The sequence below is a fragment of the Bombus impatiens genome, unplaced genomic scaffold, assembly GCF_000188095.3.
Source record: "Bombus impatiens unplaced genomic scaffold, BIMP_2.2 scf_0154, whole genome shotgun sequence".
NCBI lineage: Eukaryota > Metazoa > Arthropoda > Insecta > Hymenoptera > Apidae > Bombus > Bombus impatiens.
In genome coordinates, this window is record NT_176573.1 from 251926 (window position 1) to 270443 (window position 18518).

Consider the following 18518-nt stretch of genomic DNA (forward strand, 5'->3'; position numbering starts at 1 on the left):
AGCTTTTCATATTACTAGTTAACTATGATTTGTTAAATCGAAAGGAATTTCCTACGTCTCCATTCATGTGCAAAAATTTAACTAACTCGGCCAGGAATTAGTGACAATCTTTGTGTTGCTGTCTCAAAAGAGAGTTACTAATTAGAATGTCTGATATCTAATCGCCTGTAGCGCGTTTTCACTTGTGAAGGGGTAGAGACGATGCTCGTATTTATGCGAGTTGAACCCGAGCAACGATGCGGAATATCCTCTAGGTCTGACACTTCTATCATTGTACTGTTACAACCGGATGTATACTTCGAAAATTCTTGCATTACGTCTCTATTGCTATTTGTAGACGAAAGAAGCGCATATCCCATACAAATATTTAATCCTTCCCCTTAAGACGAACTCAACGTTTTACGCGTTGAGCTTGAACCGAAAATTGTTCTTCAAAAGTAGCAATTTTTAAATTAACTCGTAAATAGCATACTATAAACGAAGTGCTAATACGTATGTGCTGTTGAAACAAATAGAACGCCATAGCGATGTTTTAGTTAAATCGTAAATCTCATAAGAAGCACCAAAAGCGAATTCACGATAGTCCCGCTTACATCCAACAATCAATGTGATAACTATACTGATATACTTGTTTATTTTGTACAAGTTCTAGTGCATCATTATAGAAAATTATGCAGAAACCTTAAAATAGTATAAGTTTTGAGTTCATTTCTTCGAATAAATGTCTTTAAATTAGTTTGAATAATATTATATTAGATTGTTAATAATATAGATTAAATATTAGTCGTCGAGTCTCTACTTTTGATGCTGCGTCGCTTATCCAAAAATTTGTGAAATACTTAGATTCTTAAATTTGGAAAAATTGTTTTACAGGTGTGTGTTACATATTTGTATAGATTATATATAAAAGAATAAAAACATTCTTCATTTAATATTCTAGAGCCTTTAGGATGTAACTTTCTTGACATGAAATAACTATAATACTTAATGAATAATATTTGCACGTGTAATATTTCTCAGTATTATGAAACAAACTCTGAGAAACCAAGGGAACTAAATAATAAAAATTCCTTCTTTTATTTTATAACGCATGAAACATCATTCTTTAAAATTTCTTCTCGTACATAAGAATTAGAAGGAAAAAGGTCATAATGGTTTGACATTTCAAAATATGGTAACACTTTCTTGTCGTTATTGAATTTTGAATCGGCAATCTACGAGAGAAGCGTAAAATCGATTTGCCCAATAAACCGAGCACGATGACGGGCCGCATTGTCAACAGTTCAATTTGTACGGAGCCTGGTATATCAGCACCTAATCGAATTCCATCGGCTGAAATGGTAACGAGAATATGCATACCATCGAAATGCATCGACTACCTTCTATATGGCTGGACTGATTTTAACCCTGGACATGGATTAATTTTAAAACGAATCCATAAAGTTTTTAATAAATCCACAGCTACAGTTACAAAAATACACTTTCTCGAAATTTTATAGATTTATTCTTCGTAGTTAAATTCTGTAACGATATTATTCATGTCTCTGTCGCAATTCTACTTACGATCGAATCGAATAACAATCGTTTCAATGACGATAGAATTAAAAAGCCCTGCTCGGACTATATGAACACAGAGATATTTTTTATAATACTTGTTTTTATTCTGTTCGTGTAACAAAGCTAGAAGCTAATATTATTATCATTCTCTTCTATATTTTTTTAAAGAAATCCGTAATTACACGTTTGTCGCATAATCTTAAAGTTTATCACATTGATATTTCAATTAAACGAATTCTTAAGGCGAAGAAGTTACAAGGAATAAATTACATGACGTGCTGTGTCCACTTTCTTTTCATTTTTTATGAACGAAGGAATTTTGGATACTTGAAGGTCAACTTCGCTTTATGTCATACTTAAGGATTTGTTAAACGGTTATTTACATTTTTCGAAAACTTTCGAAAGTAGCTTGCATAAAATGTATCACAATTAATACGTTGGTTTCTCTAAACCAAACTATTGCACAAATAACGTAGAAGTTAATGGCTTATAGCAATTCAAGCAATCAATATATACCTGACTTTCCTATCTTATAATTCGTTGTGGTATCAGTGCTTTTAGATGTGTTAGCAAAATCATTGCTGATGTCAGTGAACGACGCCGTAGAAACGAGGGTGATCGCACTAAATACGTCCACGGGTGCGGTGATTAGCGCAGTCTGGTTGGAAAGAAGCCCAGGAAGCGTCGGAGAACCGTTCAAGGTCGAGAGTCACGGACTTCAGCCAGGATCTATACCGGATCCAAATTTGCCATGGTTTGAAAACGCGGGAGCCACCACAGAACTGAGGTTCGATTTACCTACTGTACGAATTTCAAATCCTCACGCACTTCGATAAAAATGCATGTTTTGCATGTATCAATTACGCTATCATTGCTTCTATATTTCCAATCGTTTATGAAATTTTCGATTCTTTTAGATCGAAACCACTCGGAGAAATTTAGACAATTTTGAACAGTATAGTCAGTGTACGATTAGTTTCTCCTAGCGTTTATACCTTTCACCACTTATACCCTTAAATGTATCAAAATAAATCGATTCTATGACTTTTACAAAGCAACGACAATTAAAATACGTTGTTTCAAATAAAATATCGCTTATTTATAACGATCATACATTTTTTATACATTTGGAAAGAATACGCTTCCTAGCCCGCAATCGTATTCAGAATATCACAATTATAAAAATCTCAGATCGCGAAATAAAGTTTCAATACGTATGTAATATGTACATACGTTGTGCATAGGTTTTCTTTTATCGAGGAACAAACTTTGATCAACAATGGATATAGGCGTGGCAAATGAAACAGAACAGATATAGAAATATGATATTATGAAATTGCTAAAATACCCTATCCGAAAGATTTTGATCTCTTGTTTTTTACAATGGCTATAATTTGTCGCTTTATACGAATATTACGACATGATAAATTTAATATATTTTATTTCGCAGATGATTACAAATATTCTTCAGTTATGTCTTTTGCACTGATAACAGCAGTTCAGCAATAAGAACACTTTAATTCAGAAATAAAGTTTCACAGATGTGTAATGCATTTCTCACGTACGACTTTGAATAATCCTACGTTGTTCGAACGTTTGAACTTGTTCTCACGAGCTTCCAAGTTCGCTCAATAAATTTCCAATCGAATTAATTTTCCAAGATTGAACTGCTAAGCTTAAAAGTTTTTCTTTTTTATATTATGAGTATTTCTCAATCACTTTTATTAAAGCATATCGTTGAAATGGCTAACATTCTCGTTGTTTTTCTTTCTGCGTGTTATACAACCTGAACTGGTACCCAGCAACTGGATAACCAGGTCGTCGTATAATAGGAGTCCACCTATTTTTCCCCACCACCTATGATTTTTTATTCAACTATAATAGGAGTTCATGTTTGCTCGTGACACATTTGCTCTTAAATACATAATAATATTGCAAACTTGTATCGAAGCGTGAGAATGTGTCATATAATGCGCGACCCTTACTGTTTACTATTTTATTGTTAGACGTTCATATAATATAAATGGATAGCGGCAGCGGTTCAGATAATAGCTCAGATAAAGTTGAGTGAATAGGGAGCTAGTAAAATTTCATTCATATTTATTTTATGACAAATAAAATTTATATAAATAGAATTCCATCGTAGAAAATTTTGGTCTAAAATGTTCTTTATATCAAATTATTTGTAATTCCAGAAATTACCACGATTGAACTTTTCAAATAGAGAAGGTTTGTCACGATAACAAGAACATTTTCATTGAACCTGAAGATTGGAAGAGTAGTACTTTCACGAATGAGTTGAAGTTCAATTGTTTCGAAAATTAAGGGGAAGATATATACAGTTGGTAGAAGAACCGACGTATTAGATAGTAAAACACGGTGTGAAAGAAGCTGGTGAAGTCAGTTTAATAAGTTCGCTAAGATTAAGGAAATGATTTAATATACGGAATGAATGACGTGTATGATTTAATATACGGAATTATTTCAGATAATATTTTACTGTATATATAGGAAGACTGACGACAAAAGATTGCGTCTTTCAACATAGTAACGATAATAATTATCGATATAAATATGATTATCTGCTAACAATTTTATACACTTATGCGTTTTAAACTCGATGTTAGTTTTATTTCAGATTTAAATAAGATTGAGAGCATATACCTTGTTTTAAGATTAATCGATGATTAGTTGTCAATGCTGTTGTCAATGCACAGAATACGGCTACAGAATATTAATAATAATTTTCGAAATAAAATATGTCAAATTTATGTCATAAGATAAAGTACAGATTTCTGCTATGAAATGAAGTGGATCGAAATTTTCGAACAATACAATTTAACGATCTCGTAAGTAAGTGGAAATAATATTTTTTGTTTGACATTTGTATTGGCATATCTTCTTCGGGTTTCGACAATGTTTTTAGTAGAATACTGCGCTTTGTTCCAATTTGCAGACATGAAACTGACGGTTACCCTAAACCGAGTTTCAGATCTGCCCTGAAGAAATAAACTGAAATGTACATGAAACGTCGAAACACAGGGCGACATGCTACAGTGTAAAAGCTAAAAACACAATCGAAACCCGAAGAATCACAAATATGTAATTTGATAAACGTGAAAGTTTAAAATCTAGAATAATATTCCTTTCTTTTCTTTTTTTCTTTTTTGGTAATATTTAATAATATCTACTATTTATTTTAGAAATCGTTTTCAAGAAATGTAAAATGAGAAATTCATATAACTGGAAACTTTTGCTCGACATTGTACCTCTCAGTTTCATCTCCAGTCGAGAAATTTACTCTCAAATTCTGTCATAAAATTGTTGTCATAAAACTGTGTTCTAAAAATCTCCATTGAAATGTAAATTCTTCACTCTGCTTTCTCTATATACCGCTTCTTTCATTGATTTTTTCATCACTCGAAACTTAATATGAAAAACTGACAGAATATGTACAAAAGACTGCGTACATTTTTCCACAACTTTTTATTTGTAATTCGATAATTTATAACAAAATTAAGGGAAAGTAATCGTATAACGGGAACTCAATATTAGAAATATTAATTCAATCATTTATTTATACTAATTAATTTAACCAAACGTTATTTCCTCTAACAACATATTTTTTATGTTTCATTATTTAAAATAAATTCTGCTATATAGTGTGCCCGGTTTATCTCGAACCGCTCAAATATTTCGAAAAACATGAATCACACGAAAGAATATTTCAGACTAAAATTGCACTATGTCGACAGCGATATACGTATCTACTACACTCTTGTGTATTTGACCTTGTGATCACCTTGAAATCTCCTGTGAAAGACTATTGAGATTATAATAGTAATATTTGAAACCAATCCGAAAATCTATATGGAGGTTACAAGATATTTATTATAAACATGCTATTAGTGAAAAATTAATATACAACATAAATTGTATACTGTCTAAATATACAATTAATGCTAAAAATAACTATATTGTAGGTTATAAATATAGTGAATAATTCACTGTAATGAAATACTTTGGCGACTCTCTACCTCCTCCTCTCTCTTTCTCTCCCTCTCTCTCTCTCTCTCTCTCTTTTGCGAGATGTACAAGTAATAAATACATATTTTATAACTTCTATATAATTTTCCAGATCTGTTTTAAATTTTACTAGTATATATAATCACATGTCTTGTTACAATGCCAATGAATTTTCAAAATATTTTGTATCATATAGATCATATTTTAAAAATGTTCGAATATTTTCCTGAGCCACTGTATATCGAAATAATATTGTCATTCTCGTTCCTCCTTGTAACAACCAGGTCCGTTTCGTTATTGGTATAAAATGTTTCTAGCGATCAATATCTGAACGATGAATTAAGCATCGTTTTTTTCTATGACACTAACATTTATATTCTTCTTGTTCCTAAACGTAATAATAATTATTCATAATTAAACATAATAATCGCAAACAAGATGTTAATGGAACGTTAGTGTATCAAAATATTGTAGGTGTAGGAAATTTTGTAAAGCATAACATAAATTCTTTCTTGTTTATCAATTTTAAATATGATGACTTTAAAATAACAAATTATGACGTAAATTATAGGTAATCTATTGTTCGAAGGCATACAGTTTGTTCAGAAAACAACCGATTGTAACTGAAAATGAATATTTTGCCTCTCTTTTGAGTAAATATTACAGCCGATTATTGGGATGGGTTTACTCTTCTTTAATTATTGTTCATGTTGTTCGTATAAAAATTCGTCTGATGTTATTAAGTCGAACAGATGCGATCTAACTTTACGCGATGCTTATTTATTAGATATTAAGTATTCGTCGAAAACATTATTTAAAAATAATGTATTCACATTTGCACATAGCTTTTTAAGAAGCATCAACCTGCACGCACGCACACGCACAAGCACAAAACATTTTTGTTTTGCACTTCGCCCTTCATACTTGATTTTCGTTACCTCTTCTCGGTAAAGTAACCGATTTTAACATATAAGAACGGATAAAAAGATGGTTATAAATGGCGAACAGTATTGCCAACGCAATATTGTTACATACATCGTGTTTTGGTTGTAAAATTTAGACAAGAAACAGGTATACATATGCAATATGTTTTAACTTGGAAACAGTTCTACCGAGAAGAAAATAAGCATTTCATAGGCGCTCCACGATCATTCATCATCCTTCATCATCTTGTACGAGCGTCAAGTCATAGAAACTCGATACGCAACAATGAGATACGTTTTAAAAAATTTTACGTCTTTTCAAAGTGATGCTTATCCAAATCATATATTGTCTGAATGTTTCAAAGTTCGTGATTTTACAATTTACATATATGGAGTATATCGAGTTAAATTATAAAAATATTCTATCGAATTATCATGAAGCATAAGTAAAATACATCTATAGCCACGATAAGATTATAAATAAGAGCATAAAATATGCATGAAAGAAACTTTATAAAAAATCCATCATTTATGTTTGTTAAGACTCGAAGTTACGTGAAAAACTATAAATTGAACATTTCGTGGAAGTTCCTTCGTTATTTACTACGACAAATCCATTGACAGTTACAGCTATTCTCGATTCTGTTAGTCAATTGATTTAAGCAATGATTTAAATAAATTTATTGAATATATACTAAAAAAATATAATATTTTCCCAATAGTATTAAACGATTAATACCGTATACCATCTCTTATATTACTCTCTTATATTACATTCTTATATTATAAATTTGATAAAAGAAACATTTTTTATAATATTTTTGATGTACGAGAAATATATTTCAAGTTATATAAACTCTAATTTCTTTTGATAAAATATATACTACCGATTCTATACACACGATAGCAAAAAAGGAAACGAAATAGTATATTGTACAATTAAAATGTTTTTATGGAATAAATAGCTTATTAACCCCTTGGCATCGAATCGTATTAAATGGTAAATCGTTATATATTTGCATGAAAAACACATTTAGCTGCAAGAGGTTAAGCTTTTATCCTCTTTACGTCTACGATTAGTAGTTTCGTTTAATTTATATTAGATATTCTCTAGATTTATAAATCCTTTATATAATGCATATATGTTGACTTTATTTTGAATTGAATTATGAAAAATATTTTTTTTTATAGTGCAAAATTTATATCTACACATCTTTAATTAAATTGTAATCTATTTATCTATTTCTTTTAAAGCGGTATAAAATACTTTTTATACTATTTCTTTCTTTTTCGTGCTAATCATAATAATCGAGTTTTCGTACAACTTTTCATATATTTTGTCGCTGAACTTTCTTGTCGTATTATTTCGCGATACCTGTAGCAAGTTTTTAGGCAAATTTTTTAATTTATTTTTATGTGAACTATAACATGTCTCTCATTAAGATCAATTAATGACCTTATTGCTTTATTACTTCCTTTTAATCTCTTAATTGTAAATAAGGCTTTTAGTTTTGTTTTGCCGTTTTATTTATAACTTCTGTTCACAACATCTGTACCTCTTCGAGTGCGATTTCCTTTGCTCGCGAATGAAAGACCACAAAATTCTGATCCTTCTGTTTATTTCTAATGATCTTTCATTTCACTAAAAATATCTTCAACGTAATACAGTATAAAAAGAATAATGCGAATTCAATGAATAATAATATATATAAATGATAGTGAAATAAATAATATATGAATTATAATTTTTAAGACGCGATTGAATTGCGAATTTTATTATTACACGATGTTGGTCTTACGATACGAATAATGCAAATAACATGAATATAGTTGAACAAGTAACTTTAATACGTTATATTTATACTATTCGACGTGTTACGAGATCTGTCAATTGACACTTCTGCTGCGTCCTACTTCGTTCTTTACACAATAAGTAACAATTTTACTTTTTCTTTTATTTCGTTCATTGCGTGTTACAGATATCGTGTGCATTGTATTCAAGGGTCTTTATTTTGAAGGGGAACATAAACTCTAAAACAGAACTCTACGATAATCAATACGCTATCGGTATATCGTTAAAGGCTTTTTATTACACACACCCATGTACGGCGCCGTGGTATTAATAGCTTGTATCGTAAAACTAACCGTCGAATATAATAAAACAAAGCAATTGTTGCAAATACACTTATGAAAAATGTGTAGATACATGTACAGTTTCCTTTTTCCTGATGATCAATTACGAAGAATTTTATGTAATTTAGTTACTAATTAAACGATTACTAATGAAACGGCTTTTATCTTGAGAAAAATATTAAAACCGACAAGACTGTAAAAGTTGCTTATCGCAGGTTACACGTATAAAACTTATACAGGTATACATTTTCAGTCTCCTCTTAGGCTATGCGGGTCCAATTTTTTCTTCTTATAATAATGAAAATGCTGTGCCTGATGCAATCGTGTCTTCAAATTCGCGTCGTCTTCGTAAACGATAAATTGTCGCTGGTGCGCGCATAACCGTAACGAGTGTAATTTTACGCACAAACAATGCTTCTACGTGGCATATAGAACATCGATAACTTCGAAATTTCGCAAAGAAATAGCCTTAAAGATATATGAAGCAATCATAACGCATAACTAAAATAAATTAACGTCGCCTATATAACTTTACCTTTATCGCGTACCCGGCGGATCTCTTCGAGCAATTAGAGCGACGCTTTCCGAGACGATTACTATTCTCTTAAAAGCACATTTTGGTCGAACTTGTCGTTCTTAGGACGAGAGACTAGGAGCTGCGATGAGGATCAGGAAACGTTGTACGAACCATTCTTTACACACGTGAGACATACATATGTACAAGTATGGGACACAGTGTGTCAATCTCGTGCAACCCGTACTTTCTCGCTTGTCTTGCAAAGATCAATTACCGTGGAAATACACGCGGTAGTTCCTATTTATAGAGGATTTCCTGTAGAAGGCACTTCCAATTTACTATCGTTTACGAACTTCACATGACAAAGCTATTCGCCTGCGAAAATGCTCGACAGTAATTACGGCAAGCGTTCCGTACACGCGAATATCGCCAATACGAAATAAAACAACGGGAATTCGAGGAATTCGATTAAAAAATGAAATACTTCTCGTAAAATTGTTTATAGGCTTGTAACGAGGCATTCTTTCATCAGCTTCTGCATTCCAGTTCCATGACCACAAATTTTCGTAATCGTATGAAGGTACTAGCGAACGATGAAGTTAATGGATTAGTATATAATATACGCCACTGTATGTGCACAGATTTGTTTCCAAATTATCTCGTAGAAAAGTCACTGGACTATTCCCTGAATTATCATTATAAAGTCGTAGACGATCAACTTATCAAAATCCCAGTTTGGAAATAACACGAACGGTAACATCTAGTTAATTTTGAAAAATTGATACGTAATACGTATGAACAAATCCACGGAGAAAAATATACTCGCAACGCGGATATAACGCTGTGTTTTTTTAAAAGCAGCACTTAGGTACGATATTTTATATGATAAGCATAATACTCATTCGATGGAATTCTTTATAGATATTTTTGTATTCTCTATAAATATTGAAAATATTGGAACCATTATGCTGTTGAATGTGAGTATTTCTTTTACCAATTCGAAAAATTCTTTTCGCTCAAATTTTGTTAATGCTTTCTATTGGGAAGATCAAGAAAAGATTTTATGTACGTACACGTTACTTTACACGAAGCTACGGTAAAAGATGATAGAAAACAAATAACAAACGAAGGGAATAATTTTTTTGATTTAGCTGCTGGACTTTCGTGTGTAGGAAACTAAAGAAAAAAATATGCAAAAATATATTACTATAGGATTTCTTTATTTATTTGGAAATATTAAAAATTAGGGGTTCCAATTTCTATTCTATATAATAAGTTTATTGATCGATAGATCTATTTACAATGGACTAAATAAGAAAAGGTTGGTTTAACGTGAACTAAAATAGTAATGTGCTATAACTGAGGCAACTAAATAATTAATTCACAATTCGCAATTAATAGTTTACAACTCATAACAACTCGGCAAGTCAACTCTCGACTCCTAACAACTCGACTCCTCACCATTCGACTCTCAACTCACGACTATCTCAACTCGACTCTTAACTCACGACTACTCCACTCGACTCTCAACTCACGACTACTCCACTCGACTGTCCAGGTTACGACCACACGGTAAAACTACTAGGCCCTTTTGGCCTAACGGCACTTAGGCCTTCTCGCAATATTGTTTATGGTTCACCCGATGTATCCACGATACTACATTACAATTAACACGTGTGATTAAACTGATAAGAATCGATCACCGATTGACTGGGATTAAGCAAAATGAACTTCGTGGAATGATAAATTCAACTTTTTCATGCTCTCGGTCCTATACCTTTTAACAGGACGAGCAATCTTTTGAAATGGACTATTAATACCTAGTAACGTCATTCGTTAACAACTAATTTATGCCATAACTACAAGTCTGTTACGTCCGTGTTTTATATTCAGTTCCTTAATCATTTAATAAAATTTCGCGCAATGTAATATACGTTTATATAAAATTATTTTCCTGTTTACGCTTATAGAACGTGTTGGTAAAGGCTGACAGGAAAAAACTGTAACACCTTGTATATGTTGTTGTATAAATTCGTTTATTTTACTTTCAAATTATTACAGTTCAAGTACTTGCATACGCTTGGTTGCAATGGAATATTGATACATTCAGACAATTATTTCGAGATTAGGCCGCAATTTAATGTTCGTATATACCGGATGACCGTGAAGTGCCAAGACTACGGGATGAAGGAAAGAATAAGATGTATATACAATAATGGGGTCGTTGCACAAAATACGTGTGCGTAAAAAAATCGAAGTTTCTATGGCGGTTTGTGGCGTTTGCGTGTTATCCCAGGTCACCGAAATTCATGCAGTCACCGGCGATTGAATCCTACAGGGGTTGGTGGACCATCCCGTATTTCTCCTGCAAAAGTCATCGCTGGTTGATTTCGTACAGTGTTAACATACGGCCACCAGACGCTCGTCATGGGTTCGTATCCAGTCATTTATCTTAACTTTTAATTCTTCACGTTAATAATTTAGATTTTTATCAAACTTCGTTTCATTATTCGCAATTAAATTGAACTCTGTCGTTCGATTAAAAATCGTATTAATTTCTAACCGATTAAGTGCGAATGTAGTATTATTTTTTTAATTATCGTTATTAAAATCGAATCCTGTTTATTTCGAGTTGAAGTTGTATACTTCATTACATTTACGTCGCAAAATTAATTGTAATTAATTCATTCATTCTATCTGATTTCAAGTACATTTTTAGACAATTAAAACTTGCGGTCGACATCAGTGTTACCACTACGTAACAGTGTTAGTACGTCTGTTTTTTAAAACTTATTTTAAACCAACATAAATATAACGTTGTTCATAAATAATTGCAACTTCATTGATCGTACATTTATACAGCGACTAACAACTAACAAGAGTATGAGTTATAACGTAAGGAAGATAGTATAAATACATTGCATGTATGATTTAATGTCATTAATATTCTATTGAAAATGCTCGATAAGAAAATTATCTTCGATCGACAGCCCTTCAGACTGACCTTTAATCCTCTTTACTCAATAAGTGGATCAGCTATGTTGATAAATATTAATGAGATTATATCTTGTTTAAGGATTCGAGAATTTTTAAGCGTAGATATCGATATCAGTGGGCTAGAAGTAAATCAATGTGATGCATCGTCGTTAAATAATGAGAACGAAGTTCTAAGTAATCAAATAGCATCTTTTAAAGGCACGCACAAATGTCATACCGACACGACACAGGTAAGTCTTCCCTACATCTAATTAGCGTCTCTTAGAACTCTCTGCGTCTAGCTACCGTTACAAGGCATTCCCCGTTTCATTTATTGTCTTTATCCGTTATCGTGATTCATTCTCTGAATATAAACATTATCATGCAGTCAGAGACGTTACAACGGAAATTTTCGAAGTGCTTAATAGATATCGCATTATCAGAATAGCATCGAAGCTTTTTTAAGGTTGTGGTTTAAGTCGCTCGAGTTTAAAGCTTTCATTGCAACTGATGCCTCGTATGGTTTACAGTGTGAGTATCAGAGTCCAAATAATCGTATAAATGAAAACGGTGTCGGTGCTGGTTGGGCGAAAGGTGCATATGTATGCAAATGTCGGAAAGGTTATTACAGCACGAGCCAACATCAATCCGTTTTTGATGGAATTCTCGTCGAAGGTTAGTAGATAATTTGACTCTCGTCTACGAGAAACGCGTTATCATCGAGACTTGTAGCTCAGCTAAACCATTAATTTTATAGCTGCTTGGAAGGAAATGCAAGAGAACATAAGCGACGCGTACGTAACGGTGTTCCGCTGCTTACGTTGTGCACCAGGATGTGTTAAGTGCAAGGGACCCGAACCCTGTTTAGCCACCTACAACTGGCCCTTCCGGTATGAACGTAACCGTAAACTTCTATTTGTCGTTCGATTATCTGTCTCAAACATTTTGTAATTATCAACTTAATCGATCTTATTCTCGGATACATAGGTACATTGAAATATGAAAATGATACACATTCTCGAAATGGCACATTTTCAGACTAAGTAAATGAATTTTACGATTCTTCCAGATGTTTGTTTATCAGATAATAACATGTTTGCACGTGTGTATGTGTTTTCAGAATCTCTCTTCTATCGTTCTCTATTTTCTGTGTGTTTGGTACCATCATCCTAGTGGTCTATATGTATCAACACCGTAAGCTCAAAGTGTTCAAGGTCGCTTCGCCGATATTTTTGTCTATTACGCTTTTGGGTTGTGCTATTATGTATCTCGAAGTACGCATACACTTTCTCGTAAATGCATAAACGTATCTAACGCATCGCTCGTATGTAATATTTTTCATATTTTTTCGTGTATTTAGATGGCCGCAATATTTCCCGTTTTGGACATGTATTCTTGTATCGCCACGAAATGGACGAGACATCTCGGCTTTTGCATTTCATACACTGCATTGCTGATGAAAACTTGGAGGTAAGACGTACGAACTTCGAAATATTTTCAACCTTATCCACATAATAAAACGTTCATGCAACTATACTGTATACATATTACGAGGGATATTCGAACTAATTGTATGTTTAATCTATAATCTACGTAGAATAATCCATAATAGTACAAGATTAATTAATCTAATTTTTCTCGAAGCGCAGTGTCTTTATTCGCCAAAATAAAATATTATTTTGATAAGATCAGAAACTGTTTTCATGAAGATAATAGAAAGATGACAACTGCTTTAGAGGATAGAATTAAAGTGAAGAAATCTGTCGATTTCATAAGCCATGTTCAGAACCATTATCAGATTTTATTAGAATTATTATTATTATTAGAATAACATTATTATTCATCTTTTTCGCGAACTTCAAACAGAGAACGTTAAGTATTATTTTTGACTAATAAAACGAAGAGACTGGAATTTAAAATCCATACGTGACAATCGAGAAGTAGAAGGAGAAAAGAGTAGTAATAATATTTGCGACGTAATAAAAGATAATTAATACGCAAAAATATTATGTATAATTATCAGACACTAAACGATATGGAAGTAGTAAGAAGAAACGATACCGTTTCACTCCTTTTAAAAACAGAATCAATCTCCTTATCATTTTGTGAATGTTAATTTAATTCAAATTTATTTTCTGTTTGCCTTTTGTTTCTTTCCTCGAGTGTTTTACAGAGGCTTGATGCCTTGATTATACGAACACAAATATAAAAACTTCCTCAGAAAACAAGTAAATTTTTTTAATTCAATGGACATTTTATTATAGTTGTATAGCGTCATTATCTGTTTTATTTCTATGTACATTACCTTCATTGCAAGATGTCGTAATCAGCTACTATGATTATGTGTCATTACCGTGTATGTATAAAACAAAGTGTCCTTTTTCATAGAGTGTCTCTCACATATCGCGTGAAAAGCGCGCATAAGGTGAAGCTTACGGACAAGCAGCTGCTGCAGTGGATGGTCCCGATATTGTTAGTAATGTTAATTTATCTTGGCACGTGGACACTCAGCGCACCGCCGTATGCCGAAGTGATAGCTGACAATTATGGTCTGAAATTCTACCAATGTTCTTTCAACTGGTGGGACCATAGTTTAGCAATCGGTAATAACAAATGTTGAAGCACGTTATTGATAAAACATATTTTGACCACCTTCGAGACAGCTCGCTGGTCGCTTGTTTTAGGTTTGAATGATAAATATCTAGTATTCGTTAAAAACTTCTGCTGTTGTATCAAATAGAAATATATCGCTAAACGTCCACCTATTAAATGAAATTTTCCTTTCAGGAGAAATTCTGTTCCTCGCGTGGGGTATTAAAGTGTGTTACAACGTTCGCAATGCAGAGAGTCTCTTCAACGAGGCCCGTTTAATAAGCTACGCTATTTACAATATAGCAGCTGTGAATATAACCATGATCGCTATTCAGTATGACTTTCCATCTTTTTACTATTACCTGTCCGATGTTACTGTAATTTAAAATTGAAATTCTACGACGTCTTTTGCAGTCTTTTCATTTTCCCTCATGCTGGCCCGGATATCAAGTATTTGTTAGGCTTCTTGCGTACACAGCTGTCTACTTCTGTCACCATATTTCTTGTATTTGCGCCCAAGGTAATCCAATTATTCTTTCGCTGTCTCGCTTTCCCTCCTATACGGTAAAATAGTAAAATTCAGCTTTTTAAACGATTAAATAATCGTCGTTTAATTCGATCATAAATTTATAATCTCATATAACTATAGGTGATCCGAGTTTTACGAGGCCAAGGAGATCAATGGGATAGCCGTGCTAGAGCCCGCGGTGTTACGGCCAGTTTCTCTTTAAATGGGATCGGCTTAGTGCCCGAAGAAGCGACAGATTTACACCAAGAGAACGAGGAATTGAAGGTATATTGTTCTGTTTCAATAAACACACAGTGATATGTGCAAAGAAAAGAAAATAATTTTAGAAAATGAGTTTATGCTTAATATGGTATGAGTAATTTTGAGTATAAGAATTGCTAGAATTCGTAGTCGTATCGATTTTAAACTTTCTTTTATCGCCATTGTACCATAGATCGATGAATTGGTCACAGAATACGTTACACGTCTAATTAAACAAATATATGTAATCAGATTTGAAAAATGAATGGTGGGCATTAGATCACGAATATACATATGTAGTAACTCTACCTAATCTACAGAGTGTTCCACATAAACTATTAATGACGTTTTTCCAGAAACCGTAGCAGATATCGGCTAATTTTTTTTCTTAATTTTAATGGTACAAGAAGACTGATTATGTGAAGGACAAATGATTTTTCTGAGATGATCGCTAGGAAGGCAAGAGCAGCGCCCTTATTTTTTTAAATGAAATTTACGTAGACTGTTCGTTTGGATAGCTCTTGTGAAACTAAATAACATTTATTTGAACCATCTTTCGTTATTCTGCGTAATTAAAGAGTTATGACGAAGGGATATTTGAAGGGAAACTACGTGGAGGCGTCGAAGGGTAATTAAAATAGACTTATTCTAAAGGAAAATTTCATTAAGCGTTTAAAATCGTAGCGCTTCGACGCCTCCGCGTAGTTCGTCTTTAAATATTTCTTTCGTCATAATTCTTTAACTATGCGGAATAAATGATTCAAGCAAAATTCAGATGTTCTAGATGAACGGAAATCAATGTGGTATTACATTAAGAAAACTCTTCGAGTAATCAGTTCTCTCGTACTATAATTAAAAAAAAAAAAATGAATAGATACCTGCTGTGGTCTCCGAGAAGACGGCTTGTAACATTTTTTTTGAACACCCTATATAATAAGACATTCCACGAAACAAAGTAAACACTACTTGCAACATTCTGTTTAATAGTGAATAGCTTGAGAGGTAATTACACGAAAAAGATGAATATTAATGAATATTCCTCGCCTTTGGGTAATCCTTTCCAATTCTTGAATATTCCGATTGTTTTGCTACAGTTGCCTCGATATCGAGATATTTTCTGTATAAATGTTCTACCTCTATGTGCACTGACAATACAGCAGCAAAATACCAACCTGTCCCGTGACTGTGAAAAATAATTCGCTTTTATGACAGAGAAACTTTTTGATATTTGTCTACCGCTGATACTGTAAATTCAAAATGCAGTTATTACAGTCCAAAGTAACACAATTCCTGCGTTACAGGGTGGTTGATAACTGGTGATACAAGCGGAAAGGGGGTGATTCTACGCGAAAAAAGAAGTCGAAAATATAGAATAAAAATTTTTTTTTCTTTTTTTTTTTTAATTTTTCCATTGAAACAATGATCTACAGTGAGATCCGTTATAACGAGACGTGATAAAGTGCACGCGTACCGAGCGAAAATTCAAAGTCGATTTTCTCGAAAACAAAGCCTCAAACGAAAAATTTTTATTCTATATTTTCGACTTCTTTTTTCGCGTAGAATCACCCCCTTTCCGCTTGTATCACCAGTTATCAACCACCCTGTAACGCAGGAATTGTGTTACTTATATGGATCGTTTATTTTGGAAGTGGTGCAAGTCCGTTTGCAGCCCGTAAATATACATTACTTTAGTTAAATTTATCTAAAAGAAATTTATATAATCAAATTACATATTGACAAATTAGTAGAAACATTGTCAGACTTGATATAATTAATCTATATTTTTGAATTGACTAATATGCTGATCTTTTATTTTCTCGAAAAAACAAAAAAAGGTACTTTCAAAATAAACGTATATAATATTAGGATGTCCGAAAAACGTGTGCTTTACAACAGTACACCTTCATACAAACGTGAAACCAAGTCTGTAAAATGTCGCAGTGTTTATCTCAACAGAACAAAATGGATCGTACGTAATTCGACAAAATAATATAAAACAAAAAACGTTGTGCGTCTATTATTTCCTCATAAAACAAAAGAAACTTTTCGGAAAACCTAATAAAACACGATATAAAACTATTATTACATTATACACATACAGGGTGTCGCAAAATATATTGGGAATATATGTACACTTTATGGTCGATTGTAGGCACCGAAACAATGAAAACAGTTCGTATCTTAGTTAAAAACGATTAAGTTATAGACAATACTATCTTACGCCACCTGAATAATAGTGTTAATGAATTATTATGCTGATGAACCTTTCTCTCTGTTTCGCTCACACCACTTCGTGTTACGTCGCGGAAAATGATTATCATTGACTATTTATGCTGCAGGAAGAAATACAGAAATTGGCAGCGCAGATCGAATTTATGAAAATCGTGCACATGGAGATGTACAATCGCCACATAAAACCGAAAGCAGGCGGATATTTTACTACTCATGGGCCCGGTCATAGTCATCCGTCCTCGGCGCAGAGTCCCATCGCCAAAAGTTCGACGGCCAGTTTCATATTGAAAGTATGTACCTAACTCGTCTTATTCGTTCTGGGCACGCGTGCCTCTTCGATGTATAGAGATTAGATACAGAGAACATATTGAAAAATACAGTCAAGTAAATTATTGAGCAGACGGCCGTGGAGCGAGGGGCGAGTGCGGCCGCGGCTGCCGCGGTCGAAGATTCCACTTTCCCTTCAGGAAGCTTGCATCGGGCACGTCGGATGGAAATTCTCAGAGAACGCAAAGCTGAGAGGGAGAGAGAACGGGAGAAAGAGCGTGAGAAGGAGAGAGAAAAGGAGAAGGAAAAATATAAGGAGAAGGAAAAGGAAAGAGAGAAAGAAAGAGAAAAAGAGAAGGAAGAAGAAGCGAAAGGGAAAGAGGCGGAAATGGAGAAAGGGAAGAACAAAGAGAAACAAGCAGAGAAAGAGAATGAAAAGCAAGACAGGAAACAAGAAGGAAATGTTGAAACCAGCGGACAGGTTTGACTAGTACTAAATAGCGAAGAGGTAAGATTCGTTCGTTTA

The 18518-nt window shown here is 33.2% G+C and overlaps 1 protein-coding gene and 1 long non-coding RNA gene across 6 annotated transcripts in view; one reads left to right on the forward strand and one right to left on the reverse strand.

Annotated features, from left to right (window-relative positions):
- Window positions 1-18518, forward strand: part of LOC100748359 (probable G-protein coupled receptor CG31760) — a 69658-nt gene that overhangs the window by 45544 nt on the left and 5596 nt on the right. For 3 of the 5 annotated variants that reach the window (XM_012382486.3, XM_012382488.3, XM_012382487.3), the window contains exons 5-17: window positions 2110-2344; window positions 11453-11587; window positions 12233-12383; window positions 12663-12807; window positions 12890-13022; window positions 13253-13406; window positions 13493-13602; window positions 14521-14735; window positions 14920-15058; window positions 15139-15244; window positions 15374-15517; window positions 17833-18015; window positions 18123-18500. In XM_012382486.3, coding sequence (XP_012237909.1) covers window positions 2110-2344; window positions 11453-11587; window positions 12233-12383; window positions 12663-12807; window positions 12890-13022; window positions 13253-13406; window positions 13493-13602; window positions 14521-14735; window positions 14920-15058; window positions 15139-15244; window positions 15374-15517; window positions 17833-18015; window positions 18123-18479 — 2207 coding nt within the window. In that variant the 3' untranslated portion in view covers window positions 18480-18500. The remainder of the gene's footprint in view (window positions 1-2109; window positions 2345-11452; window positions 11588-12232; window positions 12384-12662; window positions 12808-12889; window positions 13023-13252; window positions 13407-13492; window positions 13603-14520; window positions 14736-14919; window positions 15059-15138; window positions 15245-15373; window positions 15518-17832; window positions 18016-18122; window positions 18501-18518) is intronic. The other 2 variants (XM_012382489.3, XM_024365861.2) reach the window with 2 other exon arrangements.
- Window positions 10417-10927, reverse strand: LOC117151354. The gene is made up of 2 exons (XR_004461208.1): window positions 10654-10927; window positions 10417-10612 (listed from the first exon to the last, which is right to left on the reverse strand). It is a non-coding gene; the product is annotated as an uncharacterized LOC117151354 (long non-coding RNA).